This window comes from Misgurnus anguillicaudatus, chromosome 4 (genome assembly GCF_027580225.2).
Source record: "Misgurnus anguillicaudatus chromosome 4, ASM2758022v2, whole genome shotgun sequence".
Taxonomy (NCBI): Eukaryota; Metazoa; Chordata; class Actinopteri; order Cypriniformes; family Cobitidae; genus Misgurnus; species Misgurnus anguillicaudatus.
Genome location: NC_073340.2, coordinates 36,897,443 through 36,924,661, shown reverse-complemented (window position 1 = coordinate 36,924,661; position 27,219 = coordinate 36,897,443). Strand labels below are relative to the sequence as shown.

The 27,219-nt window shown below is 36.5% G+C and overlaps 1 protein-coding gene and 1 long non-coding RNA gene across 15 annotated transcripts in view; one reads left to right on the top strand and one right to left on the bottom strand.

The window, feature by feature from the left end:
* The window catches only part of LOC129420586 (calcium-activated potassium channel subunit alpha-1a), an 81,937-nt gene extending 71,386 nt beyond the window's left edge, over positions 1 to 10,551 (top strand). For 10 of the 12 annotated variants that reach the window (XM_055175577.2, XM_055175585.2, XM_073867240.1 and 7 more), the window contains 5 exons: positions 15 to 209; positions 1,974 to 2,092; positions 2,267 to 2,473; positions 6,689 to 6,717; positions 8,777 to 10,551. In XM_055175577.2, coding sequence (XP_055031552.2) covers positions 15 to 209; positions 1,974 to 2,092; positions 2,267 to 2,473; positions 6,689 to 6,717; positions 8,777 to 8,925 — 699 coding nt within the window. In that variant the 3' untranslated portion in view covers positions 8,926 to 10,551. The remainder of the gene's footprint in view (positions 1 to 14; positions 210 to 1,973; positions 2,093 to 2,266; positions 2,474 to 6,688; positions 6,718 to 8,776) is intronic. The other 2 variants (XM_055175579.2, XM_073867241.1) reach the window with 1 other exon arrangement.
* A 108-nt stretch (positions 10,552 to 10,659) lies between these two features.
* Positions 10,660 to 27,219, bottom strand: part of LOC129421070 (uncharacterized) — a 249,707-nt gene continuing 233,147 nt past the window's right edge. For all 3 annotated transcript variants that reach the window (XR_012369361.1, XR_012369360.1, XR_012369362.1), the window contains exons 7-10: positions 15,598 to 15,683; positions 13,717 to 14,423; positions 11,256 to 11,410; positions 10,660 to 11,176 (exon numbers count right to left, since the gene is read on the bottom strand). This is a non-coding gene — a long non-coding RNA (uncharacterized lncRNA). The remainder of the gene's footprint in view (positions 11,177 to 11,255; positions 11,411 to 13,716; positions 14,424 to 15,597; positions 15,684 to 27,219) is intronic.

The window sequence follows — 27,219 nt, the reverse complement described above, 5'->3', positions numbered from 1 at the left end:
TCTCTATCACTCAGACGTACTTTAATGATAACATTCTGACTCTGATCCGGACGCTGGTTACTGGAGGTGCCACGCCGGAGCTGGAAGGTTTGTTGGCGGAGGAGAATGCCCTGCGGGGAGGTTATAGCACACCACAAACCCTGGCCAATAGAGACCGCTGTCGGGTCGCCCAGCTGGCACTTTATGATGGACCCTTTGCAGATCTCGGGGTGAGATTTAACACAATAATTGACTTTATTTTTCTTACAGGCACTACACTGCAAAAAATGACTTTCTAACTTAGTATTTTTGTGTTATTTTCAGAAGAAATATCTAAAAATTCTTAAATCAAGATTTATTTTCTTGATGAGCAAAATGACCTAAGAAAATAAGTCTAGTTTTTAGACAAAAAAAATCAATTTAAGTGAATTTGTGCTAAAAAACAAGGCAATATATCTACCAATAAGGGTGAGAAAAAATATCTTGAAATAAGATTTTTTTTTCACTTAATTCAAGAAAAAATGTCTTACCCCATTGGCAGATATTTTTTGCTTGTTTTTTTTTTAAGCACAAATTTGCTTTTTTGCAGTGTAAAGCAGGGGTGCCCAAACTTTTTCCTACCAAGAGCCAAAAATCAAACCTGACTGAGGGCCGTGGGCCAAAAGTAAATGTTGCTGTGTTATATTAAAAATTGTCATGATTCTCCTCATTTATAATTTTCTAATATTTAAAAAATGAATAAGTAAACAATACTTAACTAATGCAGTTTTATTTTGCAAATCATTTTTAAATTCCCCTTTTGTCTGTGTGCCATTGCCTTAACCTCTCCATTATTAGCCCTATAGTACCCAAGTTCATTTAGTTCATGATGCATGCTATACACTTTCAAGTATGCATGTACATAAAAAAATTCACTTTAATTCCTTGCATTTAATTTTAATTTACATATTTATAATTTACCAATAAACCAAAAATGTTACATGTTAGAAAATGTTTAATTAGAAATATAAACATCTGCGTGAATGACGTTTATGCCTTTTCCTTATCTCAAGTGGCATGACGGGCCAAATTAAAGGTCATTGTGAGCAAACTATTTCCCTTTGCACTGCAAAAAATTACTTGCTTACTTAGTATTGTCATGTTTTCAGTAAAAATATCCAAACATTCTTAAATCAAGATGTATTTTCCTGATGAGCAAAATGACCTAGGAAAAAAAGTCTAGTTTTTAAACAAAAAATATAAAATATAAGTGATTTTGTGCTTAAAACAAGCAAAAAAATCAGTCAATGGAGTAAGATTATTTTTTTTTAATTATGTGTTTATGAAAAATTAAACTTATTTCAAGAAATATTTCTTATTCCATTGGCTGATTTTTTTGCTTGTTTTAAGTACTAATTTACTTAAAGTTTATATTTTTTGTTTAAAAACTAGACTTATTTTCCTAGGTCATTTTGCTCATGAAGAAAATATTTCTTAATTTAAGAATTTTCTGATATTTTTACAGAAAACAAGACAAAAATGCTAAGTAAGAAAGTCACTCTGCACTAAGGACATACACAACAAAAAATTATTTTCAAGAACAAAATTTCTTCGTATTTTTGTCTTGTTTTCAGTAAAAATATCTAAAAAATCTTAAAAGAAAGAAAATAAGTTTAGTAATAAATATTTTCTTGAATTTAGCGTTTACATTTTTTTCCAAGATTTTTCTGCTTACCCCATTGGCAGATTTGTTTGCTTGTTTTATGCACAAAATCACTTAAATTTGATATTATCGTTTTGCTCATCAAGAAAAAGCATCTTAATTTAAGAATTTTAAGATATTTTTACTGGAAATAAAACTAAGAATAAAAATACTAAGAAAATATTTTCTTGAAAATATTTTTTTGCAGTGTAAAGACTGAATTATTTTTAACTCTTGCATGAAAACTTGACAAACAGTTTTTGATGTTTTATCATATATCTTTGTACTGTATATGCTCATGTTTGTGTTTCAGGATGGTGGATGTTATGGAGACTTGTTCTGTAAAGCTTTAAAAACATACAACATGTTGTGTTTTGGGATATATCGCTTAAGAGATGCACATTTGGGCAACCCCACCCAGTGTACCAAACGGTGAGCTATAATCTGTTCTCATGAAACATCATTTAAAATCTGAAGTATATACAAACCCATGGTCCAAACTAAACTTTTTTACATATTTAAAACTTTAGCCATTAAGTTTGTGAGAGAAACACTGCTAGCTTTCTGTACAGCACGTGTAAATGTTTGTTGTCTTCACTTTTACAGATATGTGATCACAAACCCTCCGTACGACTTTGAGTTGGTGTCTACAGATCTGATCTTCTGTCTGATGCAGTTTGACCATAACGCCGGTCAGACCCGCAGCAATCTGTCCACTCACTCCACCCACTGCCCGAGCAAAAAGAGTCCGTCTGCTCACTCCATCCCCACCTCCATCCGGCCGGGTCGCAGCCGCAGTCGAGACAAACAGAAGTATGTTCCTATGTAAGAATCTGTGCGTTTGAGCTGTGTCTGCGTGTCACGGGCGGCCGTGTGTGTGTGTGTTTGGTGACAAAACGTCACGGATCAGATTGTGACCCTTGCATTTGTTAACATAAACGCTATCTGGACTTGGATCTGCGTTAATCGTAAGCCACCGTTTACATGACAAACTTGTTGTTATTGTTGATGATGAGCATGTCTTACACGGGTAACACTGTGTTCGGTTCATTCATTTGTTATCATTTTGCACTTAATCTGCACTTTAATTCCACAGTATCATAACATCTGACCTGACCAACACTTGTGTGGTTTAGAAACGTATTGCCTTTGTGCTCTTACATCCTAAGATTTCTGACCACACCATGTTTACATTACCAATACACAGTACACGTGAGTCCAACAGACTGAGACCATTACTATTTCTACACCAGTATTTTCTATTAAATATATATTTATTATAAACTGTCATTTTAACTGTAAATACACAAAAACATTTCAAGAGAGTAACATTCATTTTTCTGCTAATAATATTCACAACACTGTGATTTACAGATAAATAAAAATACATAAAAATTAACAATGCACCAAATATTAAAAATATGAAAATGAACACATATTTTAATTTAACAAAATTATTAAAGCAATTGTCTAATTGTGTTCTTAAATATAAAAAGTTTGAAAAATAACACGAGATGTCATTCGATCAGTGGTGTGTACATTTTAGCAGCATTTATTGGTGAGATTGCGAATTGCAACCAACGCCTCACCCCTCAATTTCAAAAAGCATATGATAGCCGCAACAGTCGTCTGAGACGTAGGGCCGAAAAGCGATCTGTAGAGCAGTTTGTCCATTTAGGACTACTGTAGAAACATGACGGCGTCTTCCATGTAAGGCGACCCGCGGTGTATGAAGATAAAAACGGCTCATTCTCAGGTAATAAAAACAATACAGTTCATTTAGTAAGGTCTTTATACACCACTGATAATATACTTATATATATATATATATTTATATATTATATTGCATTTCTGTCAAGAGATCCTTCTAAAAGTTACACAATGCACCTTTAAATTACACAAAATCCTAAAACTTTATTTAAGGTATTGTAACAATCAGCCTTATCGGATGAGTTACACATTAAAATGAGGTCAAATCTAATTGTGAGAGATTAAAATAAATTAAATAAGAATTAGTGTATTTACAAGATTCATACTGAACCAAAAACAACACGAAAAGCATGGAATACAAAATAGGCTAGGGTGACCATACGTGACATTTTTCCCGGATACATCCTGGCCTTATTTCTGGTGCATCTTCCGGAAGTCGTATTTGTCCACTGCATACATCATCGAGGTTCTCACATTTCAGTCAAAAACATTATTAAATTAATATTTATTTCTCCTAAGACATAAAATCATTTTATTCTTACCTTGAAATGTAACATTCCTTTTCTAAAATAGAACCTGAAATAATGAACCTCGATGACGTATGTGGTCGACGCAGGTCGCACACAAAATCCTGGCCAGGACGTGTCCGGGACAAATGGCACATATGGTCACCCTAAATATACCATAGCCTACCCTAAAACAATTGAAAACATCCTATGTTAAAGGTCCAATTGTGTCCACCAGTTTATGTACAATCCAAAGAAGTGAAATCTAAAGTCCACAAACAAAACTCCTCACTCCAGCAGATCTATGCTAAGCTAACCGCATGGTGCTATAGTGGCAACATGGTTTGGGGTTGATGTCGACATCCTCCTCGTCGCCACACAACCTGCAGTTCTTTACAAAGGCTAAATGTCTTAAAGGTCCACCTCCAGGATCCTGAGGAGATTTTTAAGCCAGCCGTGACGCCTCTCCTCAGTCTTAACACTAACTACATGTTTTACTAATACTACACTAATATGCTGTATATAATCTGATTTTATGTTTTAATATGTTGTACAAGTTTTCTTAGTCATTTACTCCATTTTATTCCTTTTGCTGTATATGTTTTTTATTTTACCTGGTCTGCCTGTCATGTGAGTGGTCACATGACAGGAAATAAGAATTGCCAGTATAAAAGAGCTAGCATAGCACCATGCGATTAGCTTAGCATAGCTTGAAAGAGTGCTTGGTTGTAAAGCTGATGTTAGTTGACTTGCTGTTCCAGTGAAGTTTTATGGATTTGGATGATCAATTCTTTAAATTGTATCTAAACAAGTGAACAATGTACATTTGGACTTTTAATACGCTAGTGCTTTTTTGTTGTTTTAGGGTCTGGTGTTATTGTATTTCATGCTTTCCCTGCTAAAAAACCAATAGACACCATCACAGAAATTCTATTGGTTTTATTGGGAATTTTATTGGTTCTAATGTAATATGGCCCAAAACACTTTACAGTGTATTGGTCTTTGGTGGTCTCTAATGGTATGTATTGGTTCTAATGGAATATGGCCCAAAACACACTATAGTGTAGTGGTTTTAATGGTAAAAGCTAATGGTTCCTATTGGTATTTTAAAGGAAACCATTAGAATTTTCTGTAAATGTTTTGTTTTTTTTCAGCAGGGTTTACACTGCAAAAAATGATTTTCAAGAAATTTTTTTTTGGTATTTTTGTCTTGTTTTCAGTAAAAATATCTAAACATTCTTAAATTAAGATGCTTTTTCTTGATGAGAGAAACGACCCAGGAAAACGAGTCTAGTTTTTAGTCCAAAAATATAAAATTTAAGTGATTTTGTGTATAAAACAAGCAAAAAACTCTGCCAATGGGGTAAGCAATGAATTTTTCTAGAATTTAGTGTTTAAGAAAAAATGTTCACGATTTTTTGCTTACCCCATTGGCAGATTTTTTTTTTGCTTGTTTTATTTTTGGTCTAAAAACTAGACTTATTTTTTTGGGGTTGTTTTGCTCTTGTATTTTTGTATTTCTTGTATTGTTGTATTTTTACTGAAAACAAGACACAAATACTAAGAATCTTTTTTCTTAAATCATTTTTTGCATTTTAACAGTCGAAGTTTAAAAGTGAGTTTCAATGTGAATTTTGTAAATGAAAACAAATGGTGCATTTATTCACTCAGTCTCATTTTTTTAACATTGTTTTAGTCACTCACAGTTAGATCTAACCCCATTTGAACTTTGTAACTTGAAGGCTGATCGTTACGATTTATATGAAAAATTAATATATTTTTATTATGGTCTCAGACTTTTGGGCTCTACAAATATCATGTCTGTATTCTTTCAAATGTCCTAATTTGAATTCGCTGCCTTCTTGAAATGACAGAAAAGCATAATTATTTCAGTCTACACAAAAAACCCACCGTACATTTATGTTTCGTGATTTACTCTTCAACTTTCGAAGCGTTAGACATTTGGCCCTGGGTGAAATACTCTTTGAAACATTCACTTGTGAGCAGGTTTTTGTCGAAATGAGTGACGGGTACATTTTTTTAACCAAATTGAAATGAGCCTTAAAGCAGAACATTGTTTCCATGCAAACATACTGACGGATAACTCATACGTTGGACAGATCTTATTGAATTGTTGCGTTCCCAGGATTCTTGTATTCCTGTTTAATACTGCTGCTATTAGAGATAAATGTGACGCGTTTATCTGAAGCAGTTGTTAAGTAAATCTGGAGATGTTTCTGTGCTATCAGCAGATAATACTGACATTTTGTATAATCTCTTCCAGTTAAAACCAATATTTCTAAGGCTGTTTAACTCATTTTGTTTAGGGTGGTACAATGTAATACAAAAGTATGTATTGTGATTCTTCCAGAATCAAGTTATTTGATAAGCATTTGTAAGAGAAAAACTTGTTCATGTTCATAGCTGTAGTCAAATGCTCATACCAAAGTTTTGATTCTCTTAATATCAAATGTAAAAGGGTTTTCTTATATCAACTAGTGTATGCTATCTTACAATGAACATAATAAAAAAACATTTTCTGTAACTATTATGTGATGTTTGCCTTTTAATGTTTTACTATTAAATATGAATCCGAATGAGTTCAGTGCAGAGCAAATGCAGTATGAATTTGAAAGAGTCCTACACCCAAAAATTCAACTTTAGTCATTTATACATGTATCATTTCAAAGACTTTCACTGATGGGATTAAATGGTTATCCTGCATACATGTATGATATGAAAAGATGAAGTTTCTTCAATGATTCAGGATATGTTTGGACTCACAACATTTACTGTACCTCTTTCTTTAAAGTGCGACCAGGACGAATCGAAGCGCTTCAGGTATGAAACTGTGTGCATGTCATTACTCCAACCATCACTCTCATATTTCAGATGGTTATGAATCGAAACGTGCGCTCGAAACCGTCCTGCCAGTGTCAATTCTTTGCTTTTCAACAGAAAGCAAAGTAGCTTTTGTCATTACTGGCTGCTTTTCTGGACATGATGTCTGCATGCATTTCTCAGTTATTTCTTTAGATTCTGGGGTTCTGCATTAGTAAAGTAGTTGTCTTGATATCAAATAACGACCTGAGAATGCTTTTATCATAGAGATGTAGTCTGTAGTGCACCTCCTATGTAGTTTGCATGGTTTTGATTGATTGTCAAGAATATCAGCATGAATCCAATGATGAAATCATTTTTCACCACAGAACCAACAATGAGCCATCTGTTATAATTTCAAACATATTATATCCATACACAAATGTATAGTACAAGATCCAGAACTCCTACAATATGATTTTGTATATTCTACCCATATAGCAAAAATGTGTCATTTTGTAAAAAGTAAAGCTTAAAAATATTTTTGAATTTGAAAGTATATATAGTTTTAACCTTTATATATTAAAGGCGGAGTGCATGATTTTTGAAAAACACTGTGGAAAAGGGATTCCGGCCGACTACCAAAACACACCTGTAGCCAATCATTAGTAAGGGGCGTGTCTACTAACGTCATTATTGTCTGGGTTGCGTATGTGTGGGGCGCGTCTATCAAAAGAAGGTCCAGATTCTGTTGGGGTAGGGGAGTGTTTGTTTAGGTGATTTCAAATGTCAACATGGGCTTTCATGCACCCCGCCTTTAACAGACATTTCAAAATGTATTTCAGGGGCAACAAATAAATTCAAACACATACAGCAAAAAATAAATTTTTCCTGGACAAAATATAAAAGTTTGTAAAATATATCATTTTGTTGAAAAATTATTTAATTTTAAACTTTTCAAACCTGTTGCGTTCACAGGTTATGCTTTTATTGAAATATTGAAGCAAATTTGTATACCTTTCAATATGGAAGCCCATTTCCGCCACACAAGAAAAAATATCTTGCTCTGTTAAATCATAATTATTAGATAAAATATCAAAAGTATGAGATAAAAAGTCATAATTTCAACTTTATATCTCATAATTATTATTTACCCAAGCATGATTTTTTAGTACTGGGCAAAGATTAATCGCGATTAATGGCATAGAAAATAAAAGTTATTTTTGCATAATATATGTGTGTGTACTGTGTGTAATTATTATGTATATTTAACCACACACACAAACATATATTTATTTCAGAATTTTTTTATTTAAATATATATATAAAATATAAATAAATATAAACATGTAAATGTTTCTTAAATACATACATGAATGTGTGTGTATTTATATATGCATAGCAATTACACACAGCACACACTAATAAATTATGCAGAAAGTCACTTTTGTTTTGTATGCTATTGATCGCGATTGGTCTTTGCCCAGCGCTAGATTTTTTTGTTTTGTGGCGGAAATTGACTTGTATACTTCACTTATTTGACAGTGTGAGTTTTTTACTGGATTTATTTTAAGTGTACAAAAGTAGGTGCAGAGTCTTGGTATACCTAATATATCTGAGGGTCAATGTTGTGATCCAATTTAAAAATAAAGTGTACATGAATGTACTAAAAAGTCGGAGCTGCCAACTTTGGAGCGGACCCGTGCGGATCCACCGCGGAGTCTATTGCTATCGGAGTACTTTATTTTTAGTGTATCAAAAAAAATAGTGTGCCACTTTGATGTTATTTTTGTATATTATAGTGTGTGAAAATAGGACATTTACTAAGCATACTTAAAGTGTACTTTAGTGCAATTTTTCACCTGGGTTAACAAACATTAGTACTTAAAATACAGCAACAGATTTACTCTCAGATTACCTCCATTAAGATTAGCTTGCTACAGTAAAAACAGATAAAAGCATTTGTACAGCGCTTATTGGTGCTCACATGCATTTCATAAACCAATCACACACAAATTGAAAGGTTTGTGGTTTTGCATCGAGTATGTGTCAGTTATAACTGAATGCAATTATGTCGCAGAGAAAAACTGGTACACAGATGAATCTGAGAACAGCTTCAGGACCACACAAATCAAACACAGCAATACACATTCAGCCAATCAGGTGAATCAGTACAAAACAACCAGCAACATCATCCAACCAATAAGAGAAGTGGAAGAAGAGACCTGAGTTGATATCTGGACTGATCTTGGCTACGATTCATCAACTAATTCACCCGATATTATTTAGATTTCAACAGTATGGTACAGTGGATCTCAACTGGTTTTACTTCAGGACATTTTACATTGGTGTATTTACACTGTTGAAGTGAGATTTAGAAGAGAGACGAGTAGAATGTACTACAACTGCTGTACATAACAGCAGTAACAAGTTATCTTACATTATCAACATACTAAAGTTGTAATCATTAGTGGCATCATTATTTAAATCATATACCAAAGACCATAAGTAAACGTAATGCATGCCACAAATCGCGTCGAGTGGGCGCAGGTCCTCCCTCGGTCCACCAAAACCCAACCTGGGTGCCCAAAGCCAAACCAAATGCTGGACACATCAAATCAAACAAAAGCTTCAGTATTAGCTGGATCCAATGGCAGCTTATTTCTGTTCTCATACCAATGATTTATACATCATAGCAATAAAATGCTGTTTTATATGTTTGATTTAATATTTGTGTATTTGCTTTTTACTTTAATGTTGACTGCTGAAATTAATTATACTTTTTCTAAGATATGGTAACATTCAGCAAACCAACAAAATCTTTATACTATACTGTATAGGATTAAAATATTCGCTCGTGACTGATTGTACAGAAAGTGCTTTACAAATGTGTGTCAACTTACTGTATGTCTGTATGTATGTGATCATACTATAAGGTCTGCTCATGGATATGTCGTTACTGTAAATTCATAGTAAGTGCCTCGAAAAGGACTTAAGTATTATTATTTTGATTTGAACTTCAGCCTTTATTCACTGGTGCACTCTGATTTAAACTGGTACAGCTGGTTTTACTACAGTAATTGCCATTAAGTAAAACTTCATTGCATGTGCTTTCATTCCTGCATTCGCTTGCACGTGAATGAAAGTGACTAAAAGACAAACACCTGCTCGGATATCATACTGATAATATGAAGTTTTAATAATTTCCACACAGCTTGTAAAGTGCAATTGAAAAACATTCCAAGTCTTGTATGATGTTATATTTGATTTGCAGTATTTATCTATTTATTTTAATCTAATGAAGCTTTATTATCTTCTGTCAGATTGTGTTTAAACCTCAAGCGTTGGTTTTCGCTTCTTCAGTCATTCCAGTGTTTCATATAAAAAGCTCAGATCATACATGTGCTTTATAGATTTGCTTCACATAAGCCTTAATAGAACTGATCTTAGATCAGTCGTGCCGGGCAGAGCTGGACTCGAGGGAGGACCTGCACAGACCCACTCCAGCGAGAAGTGGCACTACGAGATTTCAACGTTTAATAGCTGAATGACTGAGAAGTGAAACCTGAGCTTAAGGTGTAATGTGAGCAATTCATTTTTTAAGGTGGACAATGTAACAAAAGTAAATGTTATTTAAAAGAGAAATGTCTTAAGCTTTGAAAAGTAAATCATTTTGTGTGGAACAGGTGTTATAAAATGATGACTGATGTGCGTTACTGTAAGTACTTCCATGTCACTATATAAATAGTAATGCAGATATAAATGCAATATATTATATTGTACAAAAGGCTGTAAATAAAATGTACATGATCTTATTTTGTATTTTCACAGAATAAATATGGATGTATTAGTGTTCGTAACTGTGTACAGTTATTTGAGATTTTACAGATCGCTCAATTGGTAGTGCATTTTTAACTGTGCAAAAAACCCATGAAAAACAAATACTAAGTATATTTACAGTGTATCCCAAGCAGACGACTCCGGGCCGGATCCGCACCAGAGCTGCCGACTCCGGCGTGAATCCAGTACAGATCTGGCCCGAGTCGTCTTTGCAAGTCACTTTGGATAAAAGTGTATAAATGTATAAATGCATAAATGTAACATAAGGTAAATATAATCTTAGCAATTAATCAGGTCCTGCACTGCCAGAAAGTCTGTTATAAAATAAAACATATAAGTTTAACAATGCTTAAAGGTATTGCGGAGGATTTTCTTTTTCGGGGTGGATCATCAAGACTATTGGTCATCCTAGTTGTCAATCAGGAGTGTTGTGCAATTGCATTTTTTTAAAAAGTGGAAAAGGCGGTTATTTTCTTAAATTCAGGAAAATCCTCCGCTATACCTTTAAAACAAATAAATTTTTTGTCTTTTGTTTGTTATGTGGTAGTGTACAATTGCAGATACACACACTTACAGTATATTCAGCATCACTATGAAAATGAAGGTCTCCATGACGACAAGATGCTCAGTTCATCGATAGCTGCAGAGTTAAACAGAAATCCTTTAGCAAAAACACTGAGGTCATTATAAAGTCTTCGGCTCGATCGAGTCATCCGCACCTCCTACTGACACAGAGTCAATATGACTGAATCTGAGAGGAGATTTTACTGTCATCAGCTGGGGTCATCATAACATCTCCTTCAGCTCTGAAATGAATAACCTCTCATCTGACGGATCCAATATCAGGAGAGAGGAGGAAAAATCTTTATTCCCTCTGATGAGAGAGCAATGAGACAGACGGCAAGCACATCAGTTTATGTTTCATCTCTGTTTAAAAGGACTGACAGAAGATCTGATAGTGTCGTCAAACTTAAAATAGCTGAGCTGTCAAACACATCTACACACAAAACTCAAGCTAACACAAAGAGAAATGCTCAGACTCCTTTTACATTTTTTCATTTAGCAGACACTTATATCGAAAGCGTCTTAAAGATAAAGGAGCATTTAACTTTTTGCCTTAAGATACATTTTCCCTGTTGCATGCCATGTTTATAATTATGAGCTTCTGATTGGCTGAGAAACGTTCAGGTATGCATTCTTTTTAGTAAACAAGTAGTTCCAAGTCTGTTGACTGCAAAGGATTTAAAGGAAAGTTTTAAGGATTACTTTGCTCTCCCCCCAAAAAAATCTTGATAATTTACTCATCCCCATGTCATCCACTGATGTCTTTCTTTGTTCAGTCAGGAAGAAATGTAGTTTTTTTGAGGAAAACATTTCAGGATTTTTTTCCATAAAGTGGACTTTAGTGGACCTCAACAGTTTACAGTTTCAATGCAGCTTCAAAGGACTTTAAATGTTCCCAACCGAGACATAAGGGTCTTATCTAAAAAAATTATTGTCATTTTAGCAAAAAAAAGTACTTTTAAACCACAACTTCTCGTGTTGCACCAGCCGTGTGACGCACCAGTGTGACCTTACGTATTACATGATCACTTGGAAAGGTCACGAATAACATATGTGAAACTACCGCTCCAGTGTTTACAAGTGTTAAGAAAGAGGGCCGATCTGTTGTTGTATGTGCAATAATACTCAGTTAAAATGGTCCGCAAGTGTACGTGCACATATGTAACGCGTGACCTTTTGGCGTGATTATGTAATACGTAAGGTCACGCTGGTGCATCACGGCTAGTGCAAGATGAGAAGTTGTGGTTTAAAAGTACATATATTTTTTAGTTGAGGAAAAGATTTCCTCAAAATTTCTTTTCGACTGAATAAAGAAAGACATACAATTTTGGATGACATGGGGGTGAGTAAGATTTTTTAATGAAAATTGAATGATTCTTTAACTGAAATAACAGATTTATTTAATTTTAACAAATAAAGCATGTGGTAGCTACAAAATTGAAAATATTTGATTAAATAACACAATATTTGTATATAAAAATACACAATAATTTAATAATTAATATTTTTTGTTCAGGAATAGTGCCTTAAAACAGTAGGGGATTATCACGCTTCCGGGTTTGTTGAGCGGGACTTGCCAACTTTGTGCATATCCACTTCCAGCGCAGTTAGGTTAGGTATCTAACCTCCTGTTAGGCAGTGGTGGAAAGTAAGTTAACCAAGTACAAATACTTTGTTACTGCATTTAAGTAAATTTACCACATATTTGTTCTTTAAGTAGAATCTATAGTGCATACTTTTGAATTTTACTTTGTTACATTTTGCAACAAATTATCTGTACTTTTACTTTACTTCATTTCTACAACACCATCGTTCCTTTACGTACCTTTCTTAACAAATTTTCTGTTCAATCTGGACTAGCAGAACTGGCATTAGTGGACGAGCAGATCGCTGAAAGCGGAAGTACTACGTATCAGCATGATAAATCCCCTATTATGTTTCTTTCCTACAAATACAATTTAACCATTTTTAATTAAACTGACCTAATAGTAAATATTGTTTTTTTTAGATTATACACTGCAAAAATTATTTTCAAAAAAAAAAAATCTTAGCATTTTTGTATAGTTTTCAGTAAAAATATCTAAAAATTCTTAAATTAACATGCTTTTTCTTGATGAGCAAAATGTCAAATATCAAATTTAAGTGATTTTGTGCATAAAACAAGCAAAAAAATCTGCCAATGGGGTAAGCAAAACAATCATGAACATTTTTCTTAAACGCTAAATTCAAGAAAATTTAAAGAAAAATTTGCTTACCCCATTGGCAGATTTTTTTGCTTGTTTTAAAATGGCACAAAATCACTTAAATTTGATATTTTTGGTCTAAAAACTAGACTTATTTTCTTGGGTCATTTTGCTCATCAAGAAAAAGCATCTTCATTTAAGAATTTTTGGATATTTTTACTGAAAACAAGACAAAAATACTAAGAGTTTTTTTCTTGAAAATATTTTTTGCAGTGTATATATAACATATGAAGATGATGGATGAATAGAAAGATTCAGTGGTATCATTCATGGAGTCAAAGTGCAAAACAGACAAACAAAGAGCACATCAAAGCTTTTTCATATGAGTCGATGTGTACAATAGAGTAGTTCTGGCCTACAGCGCTGGAAATACCCTGAGATGTGTCTCTGAAGACCTTCATCCATCGCTGGTGCCGTGTAAAGATCCTGTTCACTTCTGAACACCCACAGGCCGTTCATTCATTTTACATGAGCTTTCATACTGTAAGAAAACACCTCAGAAATACAGCAGATCAAATTTTAACATGGATTTAAAGCTGCAAGCCTGTTTGCACAAAAACACAGATGAAGAAACTAAAACGCTTTCGGCTTAAACACAACACCGACTCTAAACTGCATTTACAACCTAACAAACGTCTCTGATATTATTAAACCTCAGTGCATGTTAATCTAAAGAAACACACTGCCTTCATAATCCTGAATCAAAATGAAATGAACATTTTGTCAGCATAAACAAGTGTTTATGAGGACAGAAAGAAATAATATCAGAGAAAAAGAGCTTGTTTTCATTTAATGTTCTTGTTTTTTATTTGTGTCTATAACTTAAAATCTCATTTTTAATTCTGCACTATATAATTTTATTTTTAAAATTTTATTTGCACTATTTACATAACCCAGCTCCAAATGCTTTGGCAATACAAATGTACAGTTTTTCTCATGCCAATAAAGTACACTAAAATTAAACTGAGAGCACTTTCAGGTCATTGCTAAGCTGTGCCAAAGCTTTAAATCTCTCTCACATCCCCCATTCATGAAGGTCTATGAATTTTTCACTTGTTTCATCATCCACCGGATTCAAATCTGATAAAGAAAAAGTAGTAATAAAGAGATGAATGTTGCATCATTTATGTCAGTAGCAAAAACAAGGCTAAAGATAAAGTAGTAAATATCATGACATATATTTACCAAGTTAAAATAAATCCTGGCTTACATTATTTTCCACTAAATATGATTTATCATTCTGAAGCATTTCACATGACAGAAGATTATAATTGTTTTTTACATTTAAATTCAGCAGACTTTCTGTACAATCAGTTTACAATGTCTGCGTTATACATTACAGCCCGTGTTATTTTGATCTGGATTTCCTTCATAACATTTCACTCCTCAGTTTCATCTCTTGAGGACATGTTTATGTTATATTAAATTACATTTGTGTTCCTCTCAGTATCTATTAGGATGCTTTACACAGTTACAGATCAAATAAACGTGCAGGATGAAAAATGATCAGGATTTAGCGGCTGATGGAAAGTGTTCTGGTGTGTAAGGCGATGCCTGTCTTCTGAACGCATGCTTTTAGTTTCCGAATGATCGCTGACATTAATTTCCACATTATCGATGGGCTGTCGGCTCAGCAGAAAACGCCAGCTCAGCTCAACGAACCCACCAAATCACATCTGATCATCATCGCCATTATGTATGACATCAGCCGAACCCCTCGCAGCCGACCGGACTCCGAGCTGAGATTTAATGACTTGACAGAAGAGATGTTTGGGTTGGTATCAGGAGATTTAACTGTCAGGTGAGACTGATGTTCGAGTCATGAGGTGACATAATTAATCTTACTTATTAAACATCATTGTAAAATTAAACAATAGGACGAGGCCATGCATTCTGATTTGACCACAGTAGTGGAGTTTCATCTACACAAACAATAAGTTTTATGCAAAGCTCTTTAGTTTTTTGCACGTTGCACCATCGTTGTAAATTTCCGCATGTCATGAAAGAAAGTTGTGTGATGTTTTCTTCCTGACAGAGATTTGCACAATGACGGACTGCTGTCTATCAAGGATGATGGAAGATGTCACAAAAACTGAAGGATGCCCACAAAAACTGTAAAAATCATTGAGGGACATTGTCAAATATGTTGTGAGAAAGGTTGCAGCTGCCATATTAATGGACAGAGTGACATATGATGTTGAGCGTGTGTGACATCACATCCTATCAGTTTCATAACACTCAGTCCTTCATTTACCTGACAGGCCGGTTTCACACTTCCCGTGTCTGCGGCTCACGCTGAGATTTCACACCGACATCGATTCACAGCCATAAACACTATAACTAAAACAAAACAAAACACGGATTTATCAGGAATGTGTCAATGAAAACTACAACAACACATGTAAGATGAGAATAACATCTAGAATCACATTGAATGTCTAAGGCCGTATCTGAATTTTGTGTGGTGCATTCACACGGCATAAGTGAAGCCTGTAATTAGGGGTCAAGCCCCGAAGGGGCGTAGAACCCTATTGTTATTGTTAGTTTTCTTATTATTAGGGGTCAAGCCACGAAGTGGCGTAGACACCTATTGTTTCTGTTAGTTTTCTTATTAGGGGTCAAGCCCCGAAGGGGCGTAGAACCCTATTGTATTTGTTAGTTTTCTTTTTATAATAATTATTATTAGGGGTCAAGCCCCGAAGGGGCGTAGAACCCTATTGTATTTGTTAGTTTTCTTATTATTAGGGGTCAAGCCCCGAAGGGGCGTAGAACCCTATTGTTATTGTTAGTTTTCTTATTATTAGGGGTCAAGCCCCGAAGGGGCGTAGAACCCTATTGTTATTGTTAGTTTTCTTATTATTATTATTCATCCTTGTTCTTCCGCCATTGAAGTCAATGGCAGCCCATAGAACCGTACGTAGGAAAGTTATGAAATTTGGCACACATGTAGAGGACAGTCTTAGAAGTTACTATAGCAACATTGGTGTGTCTAACTCAAACCCTCTAGCGCCACCAACAGTCCAAAAATCCACTCATGTTCATGCTCATAACTTCTGACCCGTGAGACCTAGAAACTAAATTCTTGTTTCCTCTGAATCCTTGGCTCATGATGATTCAATTGCACACATTGATTTCATTTGTGTCATGCACATCTTTCCGCCATTTTGAATTTTCCGTAAAACCTACTTTTTCGAACTCCTCCTAGAGCGTTTGTCCAATTTGCATGTCCTTTGGTATCTAGCATCTAGAGACACCCCAGACAAAAAGTTATCAAAAGCTTTTTGATAGACCAATGCGTTCTCGTATACCGTGACAACATATACTGCGGCGAGCACGCCAAAACGGACGTGAGGCCGTATCTTCGCAACACTTTGGTGTATCGACACGAAACTTGGTATATGTCATTACAGTCTTGACCTGAGGGTGCCTGCAACGTTTCGTCACAGCGCCACCTAGTGGTCACGAGATTCGAAAAATGCCTATTTTCGCTTATAACTACTTCAAACTTGAGTCTAAAATCATGAAGGTGGTCTTGTTAGATTCCTTGAGGCATGCAGAGTCAAACGATACCAAACGGTTTTCGGTCGGCCATTTTGGGTGTCGGCCATTTTGAATTTTCTCATTAAGTTCAGTATTTAACAAACAGAATGGCGTATCGCTACGAAATTTGGCATGGTTCATCAGTGACGTGTTCTGAGCGCACCTATAAATCTTTAGGACGGCGCCACCTAGTGGTCAGGATATATAAAGAAATTGTTTACAATTTTTATATCATTTGATTAAATTGCCACACAGACATGAGACTTCACTCTATTGATTCCTTGGCTCGTGCTGAGTCCGACTGTACCAAATATGTCCGACTCAAACCTACTTCCTGTCGGCCATTTTGAATTATATTGAACACCTACTTTTTCGAACTCCTCCTAGAGCGCTCGTGTGATTGGCTTGATTTTTGGTATGCATCATCTAGAGAAACTCCAGACAAAAAGTTATCAAAAGCTTTTCGGTAGACCTTTCCGTTGTCGTATCACGCATCAACGAATGCGAGGGCGAGCACGCCAAAATGTGTTTGAGCCTGTATCTTCGCAAAACTTTTGCGTATTAATATGAGACTTGGTATATGTCATAACAGTGATGACCTGAGGGTGCATGCACCATTTCGTCACACTGCCCCCTACTGGTCACGAGATATTAAAAAATTCTATTTTTGCTTATAACTACTGCAAACTTGAATGTAAAATTATGAGACTGGTCTTGTTAGATTTCTTGAGGCATACCGAGTCAAACGATACCAAATGGTTTTCGGTCGGCCATTTTGTGTGTCGGCCATTTTGAATTTTTTCTTTAAGTTCAAGTATTTCAGAAATGCAATTGCGTATTGTTATGAAACTTGGTATGGTTCATCAGCAACATGTTCTGGGAGGACTTGTAAACTTTTCGGCGCCCCCTAGTGGTCAAGAGATTTGAAGCTATATCTCTGCATCTCTTTATCGTATTTACACCAAATTTGGTGGGTGTCATCACAATCAAGGCTTGAGTTACAATTTATTGTTTGGTCAGTGCCCCCTAGTGGTCAAGTCATTTAAGGCTATATCTCCGTATTGGTTTATCGTATTTACACTAAATTTGGTATGTGTCATCACAGTCATGACCTGAGGCACCATCTATTGTTTTCGGGACAGCGCCACCTAGTGGTCTCAAGATACGATAAAATTGCTATTTTTGTCCTGAAACTAATGCAAACTTAGATCTTAAATCATGACAGACATCACGTATGAATCATTTTTTGCCATGTTTGGCTTGACCCCGGAATCGCTGCTTGCAGCTATATTTATTATTATTATTATTATTATTATTATTATGTTTCCTCTTCCGCCATTGAAGTCAATGGCAGCCCATAGAACCGTACGTAGGAAAGTTATGAAATTTGGCACACATGTAGAGGACAGTCTCAGAAGTTACTATAGCAAATTTGGTGTGTCTGACTCAAACCCTCTAGCGCCACCAACAGTCCAAAAATCCACTTAGGTTCATGCTCACAACTTCTGACCCGTGAGTCCTAGAAAATAAATTCTTGTTTCCTCTGAATCCTTGGCTCATGATGATTCAATTGCACATGTTGATGTCATTTGTGTCATGCACATCTTTCCGCCATTTTGAATTTTCCGTAAAACCTACTTTTTCGAACTCCTCCTAGACCGTCCGTCCGATTTGCATGTCCTTTGGTATGTAGCATCTAGAGACACCCCAGACAAAAAGTTATCAAAAGCTTTTTGATAGACCAATGCGTTCTCGTATAAATTGACAACATATATGGCGGCGAGCACGCCAAAACGGACGTGAGGCCGTATCTTTGCAAAACTGTATTGTATCGACACGAAACTTGGTATATGTCATAACAGTCATGACCTGAGGGTGCCTGCAATGTTTCGTCACAGCGCCACCTAGTGGTCACGAGATTCGAAAAATGCCTATTTTCGCTTATAACTACTTCAAACTTGAGTCTAAAATCATGAAGGTGGTCTTGTTAGATTGCTTGAGGTATGCAGAGTCAAACGATATCAAACGGTTTTCGGTCGGCCATTTTGGGTGTCGGCCATTTTGAATTTTCTCATTAAGTTCAGTATTTCACAAACAGAATGGCGTATTGCTACGAAATTTGGCATGGTTCATCAGTGACATGTTCTGAGCGCACCTATAAATCTTTAGGACAGCGCCACCTAGTGGTCAGGATATGTAAATAAATTGTTTAAAATGTTTATATCATTTGATTAAATTGCCACTATGACATAAGACTTCACTCTATTGATTCCTTGGCTCATGCTGAGTCCGACTGTACCAAATATGTCTGAGTCAAACCTACTTCCTGTCGGCCATTTTGAATTATATTGAACACCTACTTTTTCGAACTCCTCCTAGAGCGCTCGTGTGATTGGCTTGATTTTTGGTATGCATCATCTAGAGACACTCTAGACAAAAAGTTATCAAAAGCTTTTCGGTAGACCTATTTGTTGTCGTATAACGCATCAAAGAATGCGAGGGCGAGCACGCCAAAATGTGTTTGAGCCTGTATCTTCGCAAAACTTTTGTGTATTAATATGAGACTTGGTATATGTCATAACAGTGATGACCTGAGGGTGCATGCACCATTTCGTCACACTGCCCCCTACTGGTCACGAGATATAAAAAATGTCTATTTTTGCTTATAACTACTGCAAACTTGAATGTAAAATTATGAGAGTGGTCTTGTTAGATTTCGTGAGGCATGCCGAGTCAAACGATACCAAATGGTTTTTGGTCGGCCATTTTGTGTGTCGGCCATTTTGAATTTTTCTTTAAGTTCAAGTATTTCAGAAACGCAATTGCGTATTGTTATGAAACTTGGTATGGTTCATCAGCAACATGTTCTGGGAGGACTTGTAAACTTTCCGGCGCCCCCTAGTGGTCAAGAGATTTGAAGCTATATCTCTGCATCTCTTTATCGTATTTACACCAAATTTGGTGGGTGTCATCACAATCAAGACCTGAGTCACAATTTATTTTTTGGTCAGTGCCCCCTAGTGGTCAAGTTATTTAAGGCTATATCTCTGCATCTCTTTATTGTATTTACACCAAATTTGGTGGGTGTCATCACAATCAAGACCTGAGTCACAATTTATTTTTTGGTCAGTGCCCCCTAGTGGTCAAGTCATTTAAGGCTATATCTCTGCATCTCTTTATTGTATTTACACCAAATTTGGTGCGTGTCATCACAATCAAGACCTGAGTCACAATTAATTTTTTGGTCAGTGCCCCCTAGTGGTCAAGTTATTTAAGGCTATATCTCTGCATCTCTTTATTGTATTTACACCAAATTTGGTGGGTGTCATCACAATCAAGACCTGAGTCACAATTTATTTTTTGGTCAGTGCCCCCTAGTGGTCAAGTCATTTAAGGCTATATCTCCGTATCGCCTTATTGTATTTACACTAAATTTGGTATGTGTCATCAAAGTTATGACCTGAGGCACCATCTGTTCTTTTGGCACAGTGCCACCTAGTGGTCTCAAGATAGGAAAAAAATGCTTTTTTTTCATAAAACTAATGCAAACTTAGATGTTAAATCATGGCAGTCATCACGTATGAATCATTTTTTGCCATGTTCGGCTTGACCCCGGTATCGCTGCTTGCAGCTATATTTATTATTAGTTATTCTTCTTCTTCTTCTTCCGCCATTGCGGTCTATGGCAGCCCATAGAACCGTACGTAGGAAAGTTATGAAATTTGGCACACTGATAAAGGACAGTCCAATGTGTCTCCACAGCAAATTTGGAGTCTCTATCTCCAACCCGCTAGCGCCACCAACAGTCCAAAGTTGCACTTACGTTTTCACTTATAACTTCTGACACGTAGGTCCTAGAAACGAAATTCTTAATTCCTCTGATTCCTTGGCTCAAGCCGATTCGACTGGACCCTATGACATCATTTTCCGTCATGAAAATTTTTCCGCCATTTTGAATTATTCGTAAAACCTACTTTTGCGAACTCGTCCTAGAGCTTTTGCCCGATTGCCAAGAAAATCGGTATGTAGCATCTACAGACACTCACGGCAAAAAGTTATCAAAAGAATTTTGATAAACCAATCCGTTGTCGTATAGCGCCTCAACAAATTTTAGGTAGAGCGCAAAAAAACAGATTTTAGGCTGTATCTTCGCCAAACTTAGGCCTATTGACACGAAACTTTGTAATTGAGATGCCAGTCAGGAACTGAGTGTGCATGCACCGTTTCGTCGCAGCGCCACCTAGTGGTCAGACTTATGCTTTACATGCCTATAACTTTGGACATGATCGACGTTTTTTCACGGGACTTGCTTCATTGAAGTCCTGAATAGTTGCCGAGTCCAACGATACCAAACTTGCCAGATTTCGCCTTACGGTTAACCTTGCGCTGCAAAACAGCACTTAAAAAACACATGCGAATATCTCCGCGAGCGTAATTCCGATCGACTCGAAAACACCATAGGAAGAAACTAACCTTACCTTCTGAACAAAAAGTTCTATTGGCGTTATATTAAAATTTTCATCAGAAATGGCCAAAAAATGCAAAAAACGAAAAATTACCTTTACATTTTGTATTTTTTACACATAAATGGTTATAACTTCGCAACGAAAAGAGATTTTTTCACCATATTTGATACGCTGATGTATGACCACAGTATGAGGCTACACAAAAAAAATGGTATGCTTCCACCACTAGATGGCCTTATAATTGAACAAAACCTGTGATATCAAGCCAATCCTATGGTCATACAACTGTTTCTTCACTAAACTAAAGTGTATAGTCATTAAACTAGCTAGATACAACACAGTTATGACCTGAGGTTGCATGCACAACTTTGTCATTGCGCCACCTAGTGGTTTTGAGATAAAAATATGGTATTTTTGCCTAAAACTACTCCAACAGTACATCTAAAATCTTGGGTCATCATGTATTGTTACTTTCATGGCTTGGAGATCATTGGTGCATGCCAATTACCTCCTTAGCAACCAATTAGGATACCTTATCAACCCTTTTTACAAGAGCTATATCTCTGCATCAGAACATCGTAGAGACATGGGGGTGGTCTCTTTTGACTCATTAACACCACTGTAACATTTTGTGAGCTGAGAATTGCCACTGCAAGCACCACTCACATTTTCTTCAGTGTTCTAGTTGTCAATGCTCCTCGAGAAGAGAGGGAGAGATTACACTGAATGAAAACACAGCTTTTTTGCTGATAACTGTTATATTATTTAGTCTGAAATCAAGAGATTTTCCTAGGTTCTTTAAACTGCTCATCCGAATTCAACTTTACTTTCTTCGGTGCCCTTTTTGGCTTGACCCCGGCATTGCTGCTTGCAGCTATATTTAGGGGTCAAGCCCCGAAGGGGCGTAGAACCCTATTGTTATTGTTAGTTTTCTTATTATTATTATTATTCATCTTCTTGTTCTTCCGCCATTGAAGTCAATGGCAGCCCATAGAACCGTACATAGGAAAGTTATGAAATTTGGCACACATGTAGAGGACAGTCTCAGAAGTTACTATAGCAACATTGGTTTGTCTGACTCAAACCCTCTAGCGCCACCAACAGTCCAAAAATCCACTTATGTTCATGCTCATAACTTCTGACCCGTGAGTCCTAGAAACTAAATTCTTGTTTCCTCTGAATCCTTTGCTTATGATGATTCAATTGCACACATTGATGTCATTTCTGTCATGCACATCTTTCCGCCATTTTGAATTTTCCTTAAAACCTACTTTTTCGAACTCCTCCTAGAGCGTTCGTCCGATTTGCATGTCCTTTGGTATGTAGCATCTAGAGACACCCCAGACAAAAAGTTATCAAAAGCTTTTTGATAGACCAATGCGTTCTCATATAAATTGACAACATATACGGCGGCGAGCACGCCAAAACGGACGTGAGGCTGTATCTTCGCAAAACATTATTGTATCGACACGAAACTTGGTATATGTCATTACAGTCATGACTTGAGGTTGCCTGCAACGTTTCGTCACAGCGCCACCTAGTGGTCACGAAATTCGAAAAATGCATATTTTTGCTTATAACTACTTCACACTTGAGTCTAAAATCATGAAGGAGGTCTTGTTAGATTCCTTGAGGCATGCCGAGTCAAACGATACCAAACCGTTTTTGGTCGGCCATTTTGGTTGTCGGCCATTTTGAATTTTCTCATTAAGTTCAGTATTTCACAAACCGAATGGCGTATCGCTACGAAATTTGGCATGGTTCATCGGTGACATGTTCTGAGCGCACCTATAAATCTTTAGGACGGCGCCACCTAGTGGTCAGTATATGTAAATAAATTGTTTAAAATCTTTATATCATTTGATTAAATTGCCACTATGACATAAGACTTCACTCTATTGATTCCTTGGCTCATGCTGAGTCCGACGGTATCAAATATGTCTGAGTCAAACCTACTTCCTGTCGGCCATTTTGAATTATATTGAACACCTACTTTTTCGAACTCCTCCTAGAGCGCTCGTGTGATTGGCTTGATTTTTGGTATGCATCATCTAGAGACACTCTAGACAAAAAGTTATCAAAAGATTTTCGGTAGACCTATCCGTTGTCGTATAACGCATCAAAGAATGCGAGGGCGAGCACGCCAAAATGTGTTTGAGCCCGTATCTTCGCAAAACTTTTGCGTATTAATATGAGACTTGGTATATGTCATAACAGTGATGACCTGAGGGTGCATGCACCATTTCGTCACACTGCCCCCTACTGGTCACGAGATATAAAAAATGTCTATTTTTGCTTATAACTACTGCAAATTTGAATGTAAAATTATGAGACTGGTCTTGTTAGATTTCGTGAGGCATGGCGAGTCAAACGATACCAAATGGTTTTTGGTCGGCCATTTTGTGTGTCGGCCATTTTGAATTTTTCTTTAAGTTCAAGTATTTCAGAAACGCAACTGTGTATTGTTATGAAACTTGGTATGGTTCATCAGCAACATGTTCTGGGAGGACTTGTAAACTTTTCGGTGCCCCCTAGTGGTTAAGAGATTTGAAGCTATATCTCTGCATCTCTTTATCGTATTTACACCAAATTTGGTGGGTGTCATCACAATCAAGACCTGAGTCACAATTTATTTTTTGGTCAGTGCCCCCTAGTGGTCAAGTCATTTAAGGCTATATCTCTGCATCTCTTTATTGTATTTACACCAAATTTGGTGAGTGTCATCACAATCAAGACCTGAGTCACAATTTATTGTTTGGTTAGTGCCCCCTAGTGGTCAAGTCATTTAAGGCTATATCTCTGCATCTCTTTATTGTATTTACACCAAATTTGGTGGGTGTCATCACAATCAAGACCTGAGTCACAATTTATTGTTTGGTTAGTGCCCCCTAGTGGTCAAGTCATTTAAGGCTATATCTCTGTATTGCTTTATCATATTTACACTAAATTTGGTATGTGTCATCACAGTCATGACCTGAGGCACCATCTATTGTTTCTGCACCACGCCACCTAGTGGTCTCAAGATACAAAAAAATTGCTATTTTTTTCATAAAACTAATGCAAACTTAGATCTTAAATCATGACAGTCATCACGTATGAATCATTTTTTGCCATGTTTGGCTTGACCCCGGTATCGCTGCTTGCAGCTATATTTATTATTAGTTATTCTTCTTCCGCCATTGCGGTCTATGGCAGCCCATAGAACCGTACGTAGGAAAGTTATGAAATTTGGCACACTGATAAAGGACAGTCCAATGTGTCCCCACAGCAAATTTGGAGTCTCTATGTCTAACCCACTAGCGCCACCAACAGTCCAAAGTTGCACTTATGTTTTTGCTTATAACTTCTGATCCGTAAGCCCTAGAAACAAAATTCTTACTTCCTCTGATTCCTTGGCTCAAGACGATTCGATTGGACCCTATGTCGTTATTTTCCGTCATAAAAATTGTTCCGCCATTTTGAATTATTCGTAAAACCTACTTTTTCGAACTCGTCCTAGGGCTTTTCTCCGATTGCCACGAAAATTGGTATGTATCATCTTGAGACACTCATGGCAAAAAGTTATCAAAAGAATTTCGATACAGCAATCCGTTGTCGTATACCGCCTTAACAAATTTTACGTAGAGCGCAAAAAAACTGATTTTAGGCTGTATCTTCGTCAAACTTAGGCCTATTGACACGACACTTGGTACTTCTGATGCCAGTCAGGAACCGAGGGTGCATGCACAGTTTCGTTGCAGCGCCACCTAGTGGCCAGAGAAATGTTTTATACACCTATAACTTTGGCTCCGATTGACGTATTTTCACAGGACTTGTTTCTTTGGAGTTCTGAATAGTTGCCGAGTCCAACGATACCAAACATGCCAGATTTCGCCTTACGGTTAACCCTGGGCAGCAAAATAGCGCTTAAAAAACACGCGTGAATATCTCCGCGAGCGTTATTCCGATCGTCTCGAAAACACCATAGGAAGAAACTAACCTTACCTTCTGAACAAAAAGTTCTATTGGCGTTATATTAAAATTTTCATCAGAAATTGCCGAAAATTGCAAAAAACGAAAAATTACATTCAAATTTTGTGTTTTTTACACATAAATGGTTGTAACTTCGTAACGAAAATATATTTTTTCACCAGATTTGCTACGCTGATGCATGAGCACATTCTGAGGCAACACAAAAAAAATTGTGTGCTTGCACCACTAGATGGCCTTATAATTGAACAAAACCTTTGATAACAAGCCAGCCTTATGGTCATACAACTGTTTCTTAACTAAACTAAAGTGTATTGTCATAAAACTAGCTAGATGTAACACAATCATGACCTGATGTTGCATGCACAATTTTTTCATTGCGCCACCTACTGGTTTTGAGATAGAATATAGTATTTTTGCCTAAAACTACTGCAACAACACATCTAAAACCATGAGTCATCATGGATTATTCCTTTCATGGCTTTGACTATAATCACTGGTGGTTGCCAATTTACTCCCTAGCAACCATTGAGAATACCTTATCGACCGTTTTTGCAAAAGCTATATCTCAGCATCAAAACATCGTAGAGACACGGGGATGGTCTCTTTTGAGTTATTAAACTTGTTGTAACATGATGTGACCCATGTTTTGCCACTGCAAACACCACTCACATGTCCTTCAGTGCTCTAATGTTTCATGACTGTCAATAACACAAGGACGATTGTAGTAGACAAGAACTTAGATTATTTTTGTTGATAACTTTTTTGTGTTTTCATCTAAAATTATTAGGTTTACTTAGGTTCTTCAATCTGCTTATCCAATCTCAATTTTACATCCTTTTGTACCCTTTTCGGCTTGACCCCGGCATTGCTGCTTGCAGCTATATTTAGGGGTCAAGCCCCGAAGGGGCGTAGAACCCTATTGTATTTGTTAGTTTTCTTTTTATAATAATTATTAGGGGTCAAGCCCCGAAGGGGCGAAGACCCCTATTGTATCTGTTAGTTTTCTTCTTTTTCTTTTTCTTTTTCTTTTTAGGGGTCAAGCCCCGAAGGGGCGTAGAACCCTATTGTATTTGTTAGTTTTCTTTTTATAATAATTAGGGGTCAAGCCCCGAAGGGGCGTAGAACCCTATTGTATTTGTTAGTTTTCTTAATTTTATTATTAGGGGTCAAGCCCCGAAGGGGCGTAGAACCCTATTGTATTTGTTAGTTTTCTTAATTTTATTATTAGGGGTCAAGCCCCGAAGGGGCGTAGAACCCTATTGTATTTGTTAGTTTTCCTATTATAATAATTATTATTCTGGTTCTTCTTCCGCCATTGCGGTCTATGGCAGCCCATAGAACCGTACATAGGAAAGTTATGAAATTTGGCACACTGATAGAGGACAGTCCAATGTGTCCCCACAGCAAATTTGGAGTCTCTATCTCTAACCCGCTAGCGCCACCAACAGTCCAAAGTTGCACTTATGTTTTTGGTTATAACTTCTGATCCGTAAGTCCCAGAAACAAAATTCTTGGTTCTTCTGATTCCTTGGCTCAAGACAATTCGATTGGACCCTATGACGTCATTTTCCGTCATTAAATTTTTCCGCCATTTTGAATTGTTTAAAAAACCTACTTTTTCGAACTCGTCCTAGAGCTTTTGTCCGATTTCCACGAAAATTGGTATGTATCATCTTGAGACACTCATGGCAAAAAGTTATCAAAAGAATTTTGATACAGCAATCCGTTGTCATATACCTCCTTAACGAATTTTACGTAGAGCGCAAAAAAACGGATTTTAGGCTGTATCTTCGTCAAACTTTGGCCTATTGACACGACACTTGGTACTTGTGATGCCAGTCAGGAACTGAGGGTGCATGCACAGTTTCGTCGCAGCGCCACCTAGTGGCCAGAGAAAT